Genomic DNA, 15,811 nt, shown 5'->3' on the forward strand with positions numbered 1-15,811 from the left:
TTTGCGGCAGATACAAAATTAAGAAGGAAGCTGAAAAGGAAGTGGGACAAGGAAAAAGAAAGTGCAGAGGTAGACATAGGTAAAGGAGAAGAGGAAGTGGCCAAAGAAGAAGTAGGTGAAGAAGAAGGAAAAGGTCAAGAAGAAGGTGAAGAAGAATTAGAAGAGGAAGAAGAACTGCAATTAAAATAGCACTTTTCAAGGTATCTAATGCTGCTTTACAGAGATAAAACCTCATACACGTCAACAACAGTCATAAAAATGAATAGTAGTGTAAAGTGGTGGATCTATGCAGAGTTCCAGAGGGTGGCGGCTGACGGACTGAAAGTTACTTAACAAAAATATAAAATGTAAAGCAGTTTATAGCAATATAAAATCGGTTAATAAAGTCATACATTCAAATAAATACAATCTAATTTCCAAGACATCTGTATGGAATATTAAAAGGCATAGTGTATGTATGTCAGGATTTGGTTAATTCCATTGTTCCTCTTCTTTGACAGAATCTCTCTCAGACAGAAACTGTTCGAGGATCTCATCGATTACATTGCACTCAAAATTCACTTGGTCGAGGGACAGAGCAGGAATCGAGGTGATGAGAAGGCATCCGACATTCTGCCGAAGCACGATCAAGCTGTGAGAGAGAGATGGATACAAAAAAAGAGGGAAACTTAGATCACTTGATCACTTAAACGACTTTGTAAAGCTGCTTTCAGACACAGGCTGAACTCGAAATAATCTCTGGACTTTTATGTGAGAATGCAAAAGTCTGAGTTTCTCCTGCCAGCCCCCCAGTAAAAACTCAGGATAATGTGCGAAGGAGCACACATGAGAAAACAGCAAGAGATCTCACACCGAGATTCACCTTGACTGAGAGGGCGTGTTGATGCCATTTCTAACATGCTACAGAAGCCTAACTGAAAAAACTAAAAGAATGCAAATATCTCAAGGTAAAAAAAAGAGGAGCCACACATGGCACCGCCGAAGGTGTCAAGAGAGCTTTTGGTGATAAGGGCTGACCGGTGTCAATGTGCTACAAACAAAAATACATGATCTGCGTGCTGTGAATGCGTCTGAGCGGAGAATCTCCTGCTGTGTGTTTCATGCGTGAAAGACAAACTCCGGACTAAATTGTGACGACATTCTCTGGACTTTGAAATTATACTTCTGTGATAATTCATACAACATGTAAGAGGACCGACTTTACAACAGCCCAATCTTCTGAATGTGTCCTAGCTTCAATCTCCGCCAGCGACAGTTGCCCCCACGGCCTCCTCTATTATGTCCATCTGGAGGCACAGCACACAGTGACACACAGAAAAAACTCTTGATCCTGCTTGATCAATGATGAATTATACATAATGTACATAAAAGCTCTGAGCTCTGACGTCCAGGTAAATGCTGTTTTTAAGAACTGTGCACCACAATTATTCATAATTCTAATAACTCCTTCAAGCAGACTTGGATGCATGTGTAGCAATAAGTTTCCCAGATATTTAAACTGTGTCTTATTGTCTTACAAACTTTAATTTCCCCATTTAAGTCACCAATATTTGAACATTTTGAAAGGTGAAGTATAAAAGTCAAGACTTAAGTGTTTTTTTCAGACGTCAAATAGCATTTTCTCAATGTTTCTGTCAAATCCAGGAAATGCAACATTCACATCAAAAGATAGAGGTACATTGTTTGCAGTCTGTCTCGTTCGCAGTCTGTGGAGGAGGGGCCGGGGAGGGATTGGCTCCAGCAGCCTCAGACCCGGTAGAGCTTTTTCCCGCAGTGTTTGTCTCTGACTCCATGGCAACATCATCCCTACACTCCAACACCACGGATCTACCGGCATCGGTTGGCTCTGGCTCTATTTTCACTTTAGTCAAAGCAAAGCTGGGCGTATCGGAGATGTTCCTCTGGAAGTAATTTACTAGAGCTCTTTTGGTCGTTGTTTGAGGACTAACAGACCGGTCTCTTTTTCTCCTGCAGTGTAAACAACGCACTGTTAATGTTCTTCTAAGACAAAGTGAATATCATATATTAAATACATAAAATCATACCTCAGAGGGGATTTTGAAAGAGAGACCACATTTGAAGTAACTGGAAGACCATCGCTACGTGAGGGGAAGCAATCTACAGAAATATTTTAATATTTGGATCAAAAAAATTCTCTCTTCCATTCGCGAACAAACTGTCATTGTTCTTACCAGCTTTTGAAATAGTGGAGGGCCTCACTGGAGTTGAATCAGCGTTGGACCTCCTCTTTGGGGTAATGGAGGTGGAAGGTGATTCGACAGTCTATCAAGAAAAACCGAGAAGAATTTTTTTCATTTCTAATTGTTTATATTCCTAAATCATAACCACCTACAAGTATTAACCGTAAGTATTTATTTATCTATCAGATAGATAAATCAGCAAGGGGAGCTGGATCCCATCCCAGCTGACATTGGGTGAGACAGGTCGCAGGCGTTTTGCATAGCCAACATACAGAGTCAACCATTCACACTCACACCTGTGAATAATTTAGAATCTCTACATGTCTTTGGATTGTGGGAGGAAGCAAACCACACGGACACGTTTACATGCAAACTCCAAACAGAAAAACCTTGACTGAACCGGGAACCTTCTTGCTCTGAGGCAACAGTGCTAACTATCGCACTGCTGAGCCGTCCCAAAATCTTTATACTGAATCAAAATTAAACACATTTAGTCATTAGCCCCCTTTGTGTGTTTTTAATGGACAGCCCACCTTTTTCGGTTCAAACCGAGCATCAGAATGGGGAAGAAAGGGGATTTAAGTGACTTTGAACGTGAAAGCATGGATCCATCCTGCTTTGTATCAAAGGTTCAGGCTGGTGGTGGTGGTGGTGTAATGGTGGGGAGGATATTTTCTTGGCACACTTTGGGCCCCTTAGTACCAATTGAGCATCGTTTAAACGCCACGCCTTGTTGAATCCATGCTACGAAGTATTGATGATTGATTGAATATTTATTTAAGCCTCGGAAGACACATTGAGGGATAAGACCCTCATTTTCAATGGTGCCGAGGGTACAATAAAAAAGTTGATACATTAAAAGTTAATACATTGAATAAATAGGAATGAAATAAATATGCATATATATATACACAGTAATACAAGGTATAAAACAATTTGTCAATAAAATACTATGGCAAAGTCAACTAGCAGTTACAGTCATTGCAGGAGAAGTCAGCTGTACATGAGACCAGACTCGAAAACTCTGTCAATGAAACAAATGAGCGCAACTTTAAAGATTTTTGGACCTCATTCCAAATGTAGGGTGCTTTATAATAGAAAGCTGTCTTCCCCAAGTTGATCTTAACACGAGGTACATACAATGAAAGCCAGCTCTGGGAGCGAGTATTGTGGGTATTACAATTCCAGCTGATGAGAGATATAGTGGCAGTAGCCCAATGATTGTTTTGTAAATATAAATCTTCCAATGACCATCCCTTTTTTCAGACAGGGCTGGCCAGCCAACCTTGTTATAGAGAGTACAGTGGTGTGTGCCATAGCGGTCTCCTGTGATAAAACGCAGAGCAGAATGGTATACAGCATCCAGAGATTTCAGTGTGATGTGGGATGTATTTCCATAAATTACATCACCGTAATCTAAAACTGATATAAAAACAGACTCAATAATGCGTTTTCTGGCTTGGAAAGTGAAACAGAACCTATTTCTATAGAGAAAGCCCAATTTTGTTCTTATGTTAGTATTAAGGCAGTTCTGAAGGCAAAAGGGGGTCCAACCCCGAACTAGCTAGGTGTACCTAATAAAGTGGCCGGTGAGTGTATATCTACAGTCTATGGAGTAGATGTAAAAGTAATCCTACAGGGTCATCCATAAATAAGAATATGAGTATAATTCTCCAGTTATCTTTGTTCATGTTATTACATCAGATAATTATTGTTGCAATAGGTTTATAATTTACCTGAACTGAGGGTCAGGGTTCAAACGACAGAACCATTCCTCTGGTAACTTGTTGCAGTCAATCCCATCGGGGAGTTTGCGCCACTGACTACAGTCATCACACTGCAGCCAGATCTGATCTGGTCGCTTCCTGAGGACACAGACAGAGAAAAGTATCAGTGTCTATAAGGAAACAGCAGACACGAATGCATGTTGAATACAGATTGAACAGTCACTGCAAATTTACTAACATGGTATCCTCCACTGGTGTGGTGCTGTTTGGATTCTCTTTGTTCTTGCTGTAATACATTTGTTTCCAGTATTCCTCCAGTTTGGTCGCCATGCTGGTCATAGTTTTCCTGTAGCAAGACAAAAAGCACCTAAGACCTCCATATTCCTGGCCCAGTACTGATGAATAATTCAGTGATCACGATTAGAAATAAAAATCTAACCAACATGCTCAAAACTGAACAGAAAATGTATGCAACTACCTGTACTGATTTGTCTCATCGAAGCTCTGATTGTTGTGGGCGGGATTGAGAAAGTTGCACTCTATTACGCCAATGACCCCAACGCCTTTCCTGTCGCCCTGTAGAGTGAAACGACTCATGAGAGACGAAAAGCAGATGATAACATTTATTTCCCTTTGAAAATGTGTCGTCAACGTCAGAGGCTCACCCTCATTTGACACCCCACGCGTTCGTAGGCTCTGATGAGGCGATTCTTGTGATACATCATCATGCCATACTGCTCTTTACTTTTGGTGTTATACCCGAAAGTGATAGGAACGCGTTTGGGCTGTAATTACATTGAAGGAAAACCCAAGAGCAGAGATTTAAACACGCATGCAACCATTTGTCCCTAAACATTTATAAATGTTCAACGCCTATCGGAAGCCAAAGAGGAAAAGGACTGAAAGGATACCAGAAAAGTTGGCTTGTAGTGGTCCTTTCTGATGGAGGCGAGACTCTTAGCGATGAGCTGAGATTGCACCTTCTGACCTCGTATGACGATCTGCATCCGAGGCTTCAGGTACAGAATACTGCAGTATGCCTTCACAACAAATGTATCAATAAGAGCAGAGGAAGGTGGCAGAGTTGAGAGGTATATCACAGGGATTATGATTAATTAAATGCATTTAATAAAAAAATGTAATTACCACCCTAAAGTTGTATGCCTCTGCCAACCACTGCAGTTTGAGTTTACATAATTTTTTTCCCATACTCAAATGGTCAACATGACCTTTACAGACTTTCAATCACCCAAATGTAGTCAGTACATTTGTCTAAATTAACATTTCTCAAGACAATTTTAGGGCAATGCATTCACAAGGTCAACAAACTCTTGACCTGTGATTTGTGTGGGTAAAGTGGTGTGAGGCATAAAAACAATGACCTAATATAATCATAATGACTGTTAGGAGATTACTGCTCCTTACCCGCAGAGAGTAAACACTCTCAGGGATGTATGATGACGATTGATGTTGAAAAGTGTCGCTCCCCGACTCATTGATATCCGATGGAATTCGAACATCGTACCGGTCCTTCTGAAAATCAAACTCTAGTTCTCCAACAGATGTCCTTAAGAGGAGAAGAGGAGAAGCATATTGATGTCCATTAATCCATCCATTATCTATACCGTTTATTCTTTGAGGGGGAGCTTGAGCCAAAATGGGTCACCGGTCTATCACAGGGCCAACAAACACTCACATTCACACCTAGGGTCACTAAGTCTCAAATTAGCCGAAACTGAATGTCTTTGGACTGTAGGAGGAAGCTGAAGTACCCAGAGAAAACCTATGCAGGCGGGAGGATAACAAGCAACAAACACAAATCTGAGTATCATCTACAAAGCAAAGCAAGTAAACATCTAACAAAATGATGTATATTGTAGACAGACCTGCGGAGATTCCAGATGATAATCCGTGTGCCTGTTTTTCGCGGGCACAAGGGGGGATTGATGGCTTGAAGCTCTTTGAGAAGGTCCTCCTGTGTTTTGAAAATGGAATAGCGCAGGATGTGCTGCAGACTGACTCTGTCCTGCTCTTGTACTGACAGTAAAATCTAAGTTAAGGATGATTGAAATAAAAGGTTGGTACAAACAGAAGCATTACTAATGTATGATTTAGAGGAGAAATACTACACTAAATGTCAAAGCATCTAGCCAAGCCAACGTTTTTTTTACCTATAAATGACTAAACAGACTTAGATGCATTTTCCATTATGAGACAACTTTAAAAATGCATTAGATCATGGTTTTGTACAGTTTCCATGTACACAATTCACCCTAGTACCATGACGCCAATGAATCAAGACAGTATTGACATATTCCTTCATTGTTCATAGTTTGAATTAATGAATAAGATAAAGGATATACTTGTTTTTGTTTGTGTTTGCAAAGCTGATGATGGGCACACTTATTTGCTCCGCCTGAATCTCTGCCAAGTAGGTCTGAGAGAGCATCCCGATGCATGAAGAGTTCTTTGACTTTGAGAAAACAATAGCGTCTTTTCCAAGACGCATGGATCCAGACTTGAACCCATTGCCATAGATACCTATTGGTGCTACACCTTTGACAACGGTCTTATCGCTGTACCCAAAGCTTAAGGGAGAAAAATGCAAACATTCTTTCAGTTATGAATCACATTCATAATGGAAAATATAACTTTTCATACTTTGATGTTAAAGCTTCTAGGCAGTGGTCAATTACATGTGTCCAACAAGAATAGCCATTACACAACAAATACCAAAATTAAAAATGACGAATAAGTGTAAATTGCATGAACAATAAAAGTTATGTTTCAATTATTTGTCTGAGTCTGTACCTGAGCATCTTCTGGATAGCTGCATGGTTCAGTCCGTCTCCATTATCCATAAAGCTGAGGCATTCTTGTCCATCAACCACAGTCTTATCAATCCAGAACTGTTTGGCATTGACATCTGGATCATAGGCATTGTCTATGAGAAGGAACATTGTAAGAAGCATTTAATTTAAAAGACATTTCCTTTAGAACAAATAGATTACAACTGGAAAAAAACTGAAGCAAATCCCTGCATGAATATATGAACACACACACACAATCCTTTTGTGTTATTAGAATATGTATTAAGTGGTGACTCTACATCCAGGATTGCAGTTGTAGTTTCATTATGAATCGTATAATTTTTTTCACAAGAATGTTGTAATGTTACGTGACATGTATGGCTTTCTGTCCGCCCTTTTTTTTTTAAAGTTATTTTTGGTAGTCTTTTGTGATGGCAATGTCCGAGAACACCTCACCTCAATGACGTAGATATGAGCAAAGAATTAGGTGTGTTCTTATAACCCACAACAACTCATTGGGTATGTAAAGGTATTCATTACCATCCTGAAAACATATGATGATGGGAAATATCCTGCCTTCACATCTCTGTGTACGGCCATCAAGTTAAAGTCTTTGAGCAATAATCACAAACCTAAAGTTGCCCGGTAAGATACAAAATTTTGTCAGTCTTCCACAAACACGTCTGCTCATGCAATATCACATCCACAAATGACAACACGTCCATTACACTTTCCTCACTCTAGTTGAGGGTGAAGGGCAGAGGATGTCACACTTTGTAAAGCTATTAAAAGCTAATTTTAAAGTGTGAATATGGGATAACAAAATTGGATTAATTTATCATTGCAACATATCTTCACCTCAGGCTATTTTGATCTTCTAGTTGGAGCCTTTCTTTAAGTACATAAAGGGCATTGGTGTTAAATACAAGGCAGTTGATAAACCTTGTCAAACTGGAACAACAAAGCGATTTGCTACTCTTGCTCTCTCCTTAAACACAATTCAAGTTTCTGAATGAGTTTTGTTCAAGTTCATATGTCGGCTGCAGCTTACTATATTTTAACACATTCTTATTAATTTGACAGAAATCTGTCCTATCACAAAAAAATACAAAACATCAGCATATGATCATCATGATGTCAGGCAAGAACCTCAATACATGCGGGACAACAAGAGGCATTAATAGCAGGAAGTGAAACTAAAGAGAGAAGTGCAGCTTCACTGGAAAACATAACCTTGCCATGACGACTCACCTATGAGCTCAGCTATGGCGCTGAATGGCCAGGTGTGGCTGGTGGAGTTGGAGTGAAGGTACTTGGGACAAAGCTGCAAAAGGAGCAAATATTATACTGTAAAATATTACAATATGTTCAATGTAAATGTGTTGTGTGATGATGTTGAACATGTAATCTTGGCAAAGGTTGCTCCATCATTTGGAGGCCAAATGAGGAAACTGCAGGAAATGGGGTCATCACACACCTGTGCATTTTAATGCTCAGGTGTGTGTGATGACATTAAACATCTGTGCATTTTAATGCAATAACCAAGACATACCCCACCCCTTCCCGATTTCTTACTTATTGCATTAAAATACACACACACACAAACACACACACACACACTTCCTGTTTCCTTACGTTCCTTTCCTTGATTTACTGATTCAAAAATTTAAAAATATCTATCTCTATACTGTAGCATGAGAAGGTATGACACATAATTGATGTACCTCAGAGTTACACAACTGCTGATAAACAAGAGTTTAAAACCACAACCTTCACCCAGGAGCAAAAATAAAACGAACACTTTTTTTTTTACAGAATAAACCTCGAGACATCAGGTGATGCAGTACATCACAGTCCGCTCTGTTTTCCTAACTAGTTCCTCGATCAGCTGTTAACCCCCGCACACCCAGCCTCCAGTAGAGTGTGAATTCACGGTATTTAAACGTGTTACCTACAACACACGTGACCCCGAGGACCTGGCTAATACCCTTCATCAGTTTGTAAAAGTTCATATCACTAGACAACCGTGGAAAGAGGAATAAATCTTGCTCACCGTGCTCAGCGGGACCCCGAGATCCGTCCGCGCAGCCATGTTTTCATATGTCCACAGGTGGCGGAAGGAGGAGGGGAGAGCACAGCTGGGCTTCAGCGTCACAACCTGACGACACGGTTTTAATTTGAAGGAAATAACTTCTGTCCTGCTTCTGTCACCCTGAACTAAAGTTATTCTTCTTTCATCATACATGGATATTTATTTAAACTTTATTTATTAATTTTAACCTATCTCTGTTTGTTTTGCACATTGACACATATGTCAAAGTGACCAACTTACTATTTATAATTTTAACACACACAGACACGCAGTGTTATCTGCTCTGAGGGAAACTATCCTGATTTGCATTTGTGAAGCTCAGAGCATTGTCATTAGCATGTGAAAATCTCGCATAGGCGTAGGAGCAGGGGGGTCACCTCACAACAGATCTCAGGCTTGAAAACTGCAAGAAACTTGTAAACCTGCTTCAATTCCTGAGAGTTTCCTTTGCTGCCTGCAGATTCGTGTGAAAAGCCGTTAACCGAAAAATGCGCCAACAATTTCCTGCGACACTTAATGACACAAATTCTTCTTTTCATGTAGTGCCCTGCTCCTAAACCTAGGCGCGGCTTTCACACGCAAATGACAAAGCTCTGAGCTTCACAAACGCAAATCAGGATAGTTTCCCTCAGAGCAGATAACACCTTTTTCTAAGAGGCACCATCTAAACTATTTGGCTGAGTACACCAGGCTTAAAATATATATAAAACCTGAAATTGTAAATTGTTCTTAAATAAGTAAGTGTGCTATAATGAATTACATTGTACACCACGAACAAAGGTCAATGCTGTCAAATGAAACAATGCACTTTATTTCAAAATTTTACTGTCATCCAAAACAATCCTGAATCTCAACCACTGTACAGAGTGGCATGATTACAGTCACTTTTTCAATTGTGCTGGTTAAATGCACAGAGGATTTGTTAACGACACATCTACCAGCAATCCGTTCAACAGGAAGAAATGATGCTGGGTGTAACTGTCAGCAAAACCGGCCAGTTTATGCAGACTGTTTTATTCTTTTATTTTAGGGTTGGGCTATATATTGTTCTTATGTTCAACTACGGTTCGGGTTATTTTCAGTTTTATTTCGTCGTCTTTTACACGTAGCGACTCCCCTCGCATAATTACCTGCAGCAAAGGAGCGGACGGTTTTATTCGACACACCTGATCCCTCGTTTCCGCCCCAGTGCAATAAAATACCTGCCGTGAGCCCGGAACAGATAGGAGCGGAAACCAAACCGGACGCCAGCTTCGTGGAACTTCTCGGACCTAAGAACCATCCAAACACCAATAGCTTAACACCCCTCGCCAAGCGGAACGAGGTAAGGAAGCTGGTCCCATTCACTTTGCTGCGGGTAGTGCGGAAGGGAGTCGCTGTCACTCTAACGAGTCAGATGTGTCTCACGTGGCGATTTGTTTGTTCATTGTATTTTAACGTTCGTGTTTGGTTTTAATGATTAAAATCTTTGTAACTTGCAACTGTCATTACAGTTTTACGGTGCTACTACGGCAAGCCAGATACAAAAATAAAGAGCCGTGTACATCAGTCAAGAGACTCAGAAGTTTGTATGGAGAAGCGGGGTGCCGTTACAGTAAAACTCGAGGCTACACCGAAACGTCTTCCTGACTCGTGTCGTCACCCGAAGACACAAAACTTACACATCGACCGTCAGACAAGACCGGATAGCGCATCACAGCGCACGCACTATAGATGCTCTGAGAGACATGTGTATGGAAGTTTAATGAAGCTTTTCACATGTAAATACAAAAATGTTGTGGACTATCCTGCTGTGTCAAAACTGATCACGAAATAATAATGATGATTATAACAACCAATGGTAAATATGTGTCATGTTGCAACATTATTTATTGTTTGTTTGAGGAGCGTAATCACTGTTTAAATTGCCTAGGATAGCTCGCTCAGCATATTTATAACGCATCCTCTTTTGTTTGTGCCTGTCAAGCCTTTTTTCCTTTGCTTATAATATTTATGTTGCATCCGTTTTGTGCTGAAACTCTTGAGTATTCAACTGTTTGTAAATGTCTGGTCAAAGAAATAGCAGTTACTAAATTAAAGCGACTACTGGCAGAGGTTTGATTCAGGCACACTGCAGATCACACCTAAAGATTAAGGTCCGAAAGTCAAATTAACAACGCAAGTAAAATAAAATGTCACTTAAAGCAGCAGCAACAAGTAAATCAGTTCCCATGCATCAAGACAGACCAGGCTCACGGCAAAAAATAATTCCTGAGAACATCCGAGAGCCGCATGAAAATACTTTTTATAAGGCCTATGAGTCCTGGAAATTGTCAGCAAGAGAAGTTTGGACTGAATTGAAAAACTACTGCTCTCCAGATGACCTCGACAAAATCCAACACAACATTACCACAAAACGTGACGCAGTGCATCATCACTATGAGCCACTCGTACGCAACCAAACCTCCACTTCAGATATCTTTGGTAAAATGGACACCTGCTCTGCTCTGACCGAAGAAATCCTTGCTCTTGTGAGTAATCGCAGAGACATCATCGATAGCAACTATAACGAACGAATTGAGAAGGAGAGAGTGAGAATAGTGCTGAGTAAGGAAGAGCATGGCTCCATCTTTGGACTTACCAATACTGAAACCGCATTTTCAGAAACATCACAGAACTCAGACCAATCAAATGCAATTTCCACAAGCTCTAGTAAACGACAAGACGCAGAAGCAGAGCTGGCAGCCAAGCAAGCGGCGGTAAAGGCAACTAAAGACATTCTAGCTCAGCAATCCAAGCTCAGAATACTGGAAGATGAATGGAAACTTGAAGAGGCGGCCATGTTGACTGAATTGGAGCGGAAAAGGACAGAGAGACAATCAAAGCTAGAAGAGGAAAGAAGGAACCTGCAGCAGCTTAAGGCAGAGAAGGAAGTCCAGGTAGCAGCTGCTAGAGTAAGAGCATATAACAGTTTTGAAGATGTCCGCCAAGATGGGATGAACCATGAATCAGTCGCTGCTCACCAGACCAGATATGAAGCTCGGCTAAATTCAAATGGGTCACCATCTCAACCTCGACTAGCACCTTTGCGAGCAACAACATCTGAAGATACCGTCTCTCTGGCCCAAGCAATAGCAAGCGAACTAAGCATAAATCGCTTGCCTGTACCTGAGCCAGAAACATTTAATGGCGATCCTTTGAAGTTCACTGATTGGAAGATGTCTTTTACAACCCTTATCGATCAGAAACCTCTCTCACCAAGCGAGAAGATGTATTATCTAAAGATCTACCTCGTCGGAGAAGCCCGCAGAGCAGTGGAAGGGTTCTTCTATACGAACTCTGAGGACGCATACAGGCGCCTGGAAAGTACTACATGAGAGATACGGAAACCCATTCCTTGTTCAAAAGGCCTTCAGAGACAAGCTCGCCAGATGGCCCAAAATCAGTTAGACTGATCCTTTAGCACTGAGAGATTTTACAGACTTTCTCCAAGGCTGCGCAGAGGCAATCCCACACGTTAAAGGTTTGACCATCTTGAATGATTGCGAAGAAAACCACAAGCTACTTCAAAAACTACCTGACTGGATTGTACGAAAGTGGGGCCGAATCGTCGACGATAACCTGTATAAATCGGGGGATTACCCCGATTTCAAAAGTTTCACAGCGTTCCTGAACAAAGAGGCCCGGATATCTTGCAACCCTATCACCTCCCCACATTGGATGAACTTTAAACCCACAGTCGAGAAGGAAGCCATATCCCTCAATACAACTGCCCAATTAAAGTACGCCACCCGAGATGCACCTGAAACGGCCAAACAAAAAGGCATTCATCCACGAAAACCGCCTCTGTTTTGGTTGCCTAAGGAAGGGACATATCGCCAAAGACTGTAGAGGGCGACATGCATGTAATACCTGTGGTTGTAGGCATCCCACTTGCCTGCATGAGGAGTAGTTGAAAGGACCAGGGGACGCGACAAATAGTTTAAACACGTGGCATATAGATAAATATCGCGTACATAACACTTCTAGATATTTTAATTGAAAGGGCCATTAGATATCTTTAGAAATCCTGTATAGCACAGTCGGGTGAAATGTTTATATCAGGATTTGGTGGGAGTGTAACTGTCAGCAAAACCGGCCAGTTTATGCAGACTGTTTTATTCTTTTATTTTAGGGTTGGGCTATATATTGTTCTTATGTTCAACTACGGTTTGGGTTATTTTCAGTTTTATTTCGTCGTCTTTTACACGTAGCGACTCCCCTCGCATAATTACCTGCAGCAAAGGAGCGGACGGTTTTATTCGACACACCTGATCCCTCGTTTCCGCCCCAGTGCAATAAAATACCTGCCGTGAGCCCGGAACAGATAGGAGCAGAAACCAAACCGGACGCCAGCTTCGTGGAACTTCTCGGAGCTAAGAACCATCCAAACACCAATAGCTTAACACCCCTCGCCAAGCGGAACGAGGTAAGGAAGCTGGTCCCATTCACCTTGCTGCGAGTAGTGCGGAAGGGAGTCGCTGTCACTCTAACGAGTCAGATGTGTCTCACGTGGCGATTTGTTTGTTCATTGTATTTTAACGTTCGTGTTTGGTTTTAATGATTAAAATCTTTGTAACTTGCAACTGTCATTACAGTTTTACGGTGCTACTACGGCAAGCCAGATACAAAAATAAAGAGCCGTGTACATCAGTCAAGAGACTCAGAAGTTTGTATGGAGAAGCGGGGGGCCGTTACCCTGGGTATGATGTGTCTGTGCCCTATAAGCTCCAGACTTCTACTGGTTTTCCATAAAAATATCTGTCCTCCCAAAATACTGGCACCATATTCACATGTCAGTGGCAAACTAGGCTTATTTCCATGAATTATAAATGCTACCTTTTCACCACTACTTTCAAAATTGCTATGAAACATTCATTGTTTTAATGATTTATTTTTTCAGTGTTATATTTAATCCCCCATGGACTGCACAGTGACAAAACACAGCAGCCGCCTGTTTGGCTACAACATACATCTCCACTCAGTTTGATTATTATTTTAAATATAAAGAAGACACAATATAGAGCTGAATTTCCTTCATAATTTGAACTACAATTGTCTTATTGTTGTTATTAAACTTTCTCAGTATTCCATTAAAACAGTCAACACTTTTATCCAAAGCAGCTTACAATAAGTGCATTCAACTATGAGGTTACCAACACAGAACAGCGAGAATCATGTATGTAAATTTACTTAACACCAGAAAGAATAAACTGGGCCTCAGTCACATACTCATCCCATATGAAGTTGCAATTTAAAAGCTGTTTTAACCGCTGCTTTAAGATGAAAAGGACAGTTGTGGAGATTTTCTGTGAAAACCTCACGTCAGCCGCTTGCGTCATCACCTGATGGGCTCGTCCAATCACAGCCTCGTAAATGCAATGCAGCGTCGAGTGTCCCGCAGACATGAGACCTCCGGCTCGTGTTAAGATTGTTCCGTACAAGTGAGTCTGTTTTCGGGGTAAATAACTTGCTGAAGTCGACACAACGCTAATTCCCTGGAGGAGAAGATGAGTGCGTGGGGAAGCAGAGGTGTGGACGAGTCGAGGCGGAGAAGACGGGCACACAGTCCATGAGTTACGGTGAGAGCTAAGCTATAGAGAGACGCCATTGCTAGCTACCACCAAGCTAACTCCTACATCTGAAAAGCATGCCAGCAACTTTGGGATAGCGAGAAAGTTGCTAAAATACGAATACAGCATCGAGTGCTTGAGCAGACCTTGTGCATGTGCAAATATGTATGAATTACTTAGATGTAACAGTTTGTTCTCGTTAAGTTTTTTCATCAACGTGACTTTTTTCTCTGTTTTTACAGCCTTTCCAAAGCTACACTGGATCTCACAGCCACACACCACAGACGTCTACACACTGGAGAAGATTCAGGCAGAGTCCCACAAAGAACTCATGACCCAGAGGCTGCAGAGAGACATTTCAAGCTTAACCTGAGTTTTTCACTGGCTAGGCCAGTTGTGTTTGTACAATATTTGTGCTGTATGTAAATAAAGCTTTGACTCCACATATACCTTGTTCCCGTTTGTTCCCTCAACAATATGTTCACCTATAACAGGGGTTTTCAACTGGTTTTGTCCCAGGGACCACCATTCTGACTAGAAAAAATCCGCGGCCCACTGATGTGCCTTCGCGGGCGCGTGCCTAAGTGTGTGTGCGTGTGTGAATGTGGATAGAAGGAAGTTTTAACATTTGGATTTCCATGTTGGTTTTATTTAAAAACCTCAAACAAATCTAGAAAAATCTGTGTAAAAACAACAAAAACGGTTGATTTTCAGTGCTTAAGAATTAAAAACAAAATTAAAATGCAGTTTGTTGTTGTACTGCATCTCAGAACCATATGAACATCAATATATAACGTTCATGACTTAAATGTACAGACATGTAGCTGACATGTTGAGAGAATGTTAAAGTAACGGTGATCAATAACAATCAACATAAACTTGGGCTACAACTGAAGAGGGAAGATGACAAAGTAATGCAGAATATGTCACAAATGATAATCATACAATATAACACAAACAATTGAGGCCTAATTAAGTTTAACCTCATGATCACCAGCACCTTTATATTATTTTAGACATATTTTTCTTATTATATATATTTTTCACGATATCAAGAGTAATGTGGAAATGTGTCGAAATATCAAAGCGAATTTCGCGGACCCCCTGCAATGCCGTCGCGGACCACCAGGGGGCCGCGGACCCCCGGTTGAAAACCCCTGCTCTAGGAAAGTAAAACTCGTAACATAGTTTCTGAAGATGAACCTGTACAGCCTGCTCAACCCCGGCCGGCCAAGGCAGCACGAACAACCTCCGGACGCTTGGGTCTCGCGCTGCCCCCCCTACGGCAAACACGCCCCGGACCTGCACATCTCCCGAGGCAGAAGGCACGCGAGGTGCGCCGTGCGCGTCTCGGCCCCCAATTTTTTTTTTTGCCGTGAGAAATTGGATG

At 41.3% G+C, this 15,811-nt stretch overlaps 1 protein-coding gene across 1 annotated transcript; it reads right to left on the reverse strand.

Moving 5' to 3' along the window:
* Positions 1 to 369: 369 nt before the first annotated feature.
* LOC133021235 (MORC family CW-type zinc finger protein 3-like) lies at positions 370 to 8,830 on the reverse strand. The gene is made up of 12 exons (XM_061088019.1): positions 8,792 to 8,830; positions 7,990 to 8,062; positions 6,740 to 6,872; positions 6,290 to 6,516; positions 5,815 to 5,971; positions 5,354 to 5,495; positions 4,840 to 4,968; positions 4,594 to 4,713; positions 4,407 to 4,504; positions 4,167 to 4,274; positions 3,938 to 4,066; positions 370 to 631 (listed from the first exon to the last, which is right to left on the reverse strand). Exons 1-12 carry the CDS (start codon positions 8,828 to 8,830, stop codon positions 472 to 474), a joined length of 1,515 nt encoding a protein of 504 aa, XP_060944002.1. The 3' UTR covers positions 370 to 471.
* Between the last annotated feature and the right edge of the window lie 6,981 nt (positions 8,831 to 15,811).

Source organism: Limanda limanda, chromosome 16, assembly GCF_963576545.1.
Source record: "Limanda limanda chromosome 16, fLimLim1.1, whole genome shotgun sequence".
NCBI classification, from domain to species: Eukaryota; Metazoa; Chordata; class Actinopteri; order Pleuronectiformes; family Pleuronectidae; genus Limanda; species Limanda limanda.

Excerpts from the sequence above, each read along its gene's own strand:
- LOC133021235 (XM_061088019.1), bottom strand. The coding sequence starts at position 8,830 with ATGGCTGCGCGGACGGATCTCGGGGTCCCGCTGAGCACG. Across the intron at positions 4,505-4,593 it reads GCGTGGGGTGTCAAATGAGG|GGCGACAGGAAAGGCGTTGG; the intron begins GTGAGCCTCTGA and ends TTCACTCTACAG. Across the intron at positions 4,067-4,166 it reads ACACCAGTGGAGGATACCAT|GAAGCGACCAGATCAGATCT; the intron begins GTTAGTAAATTT and ends CTGTGTCCTCAG.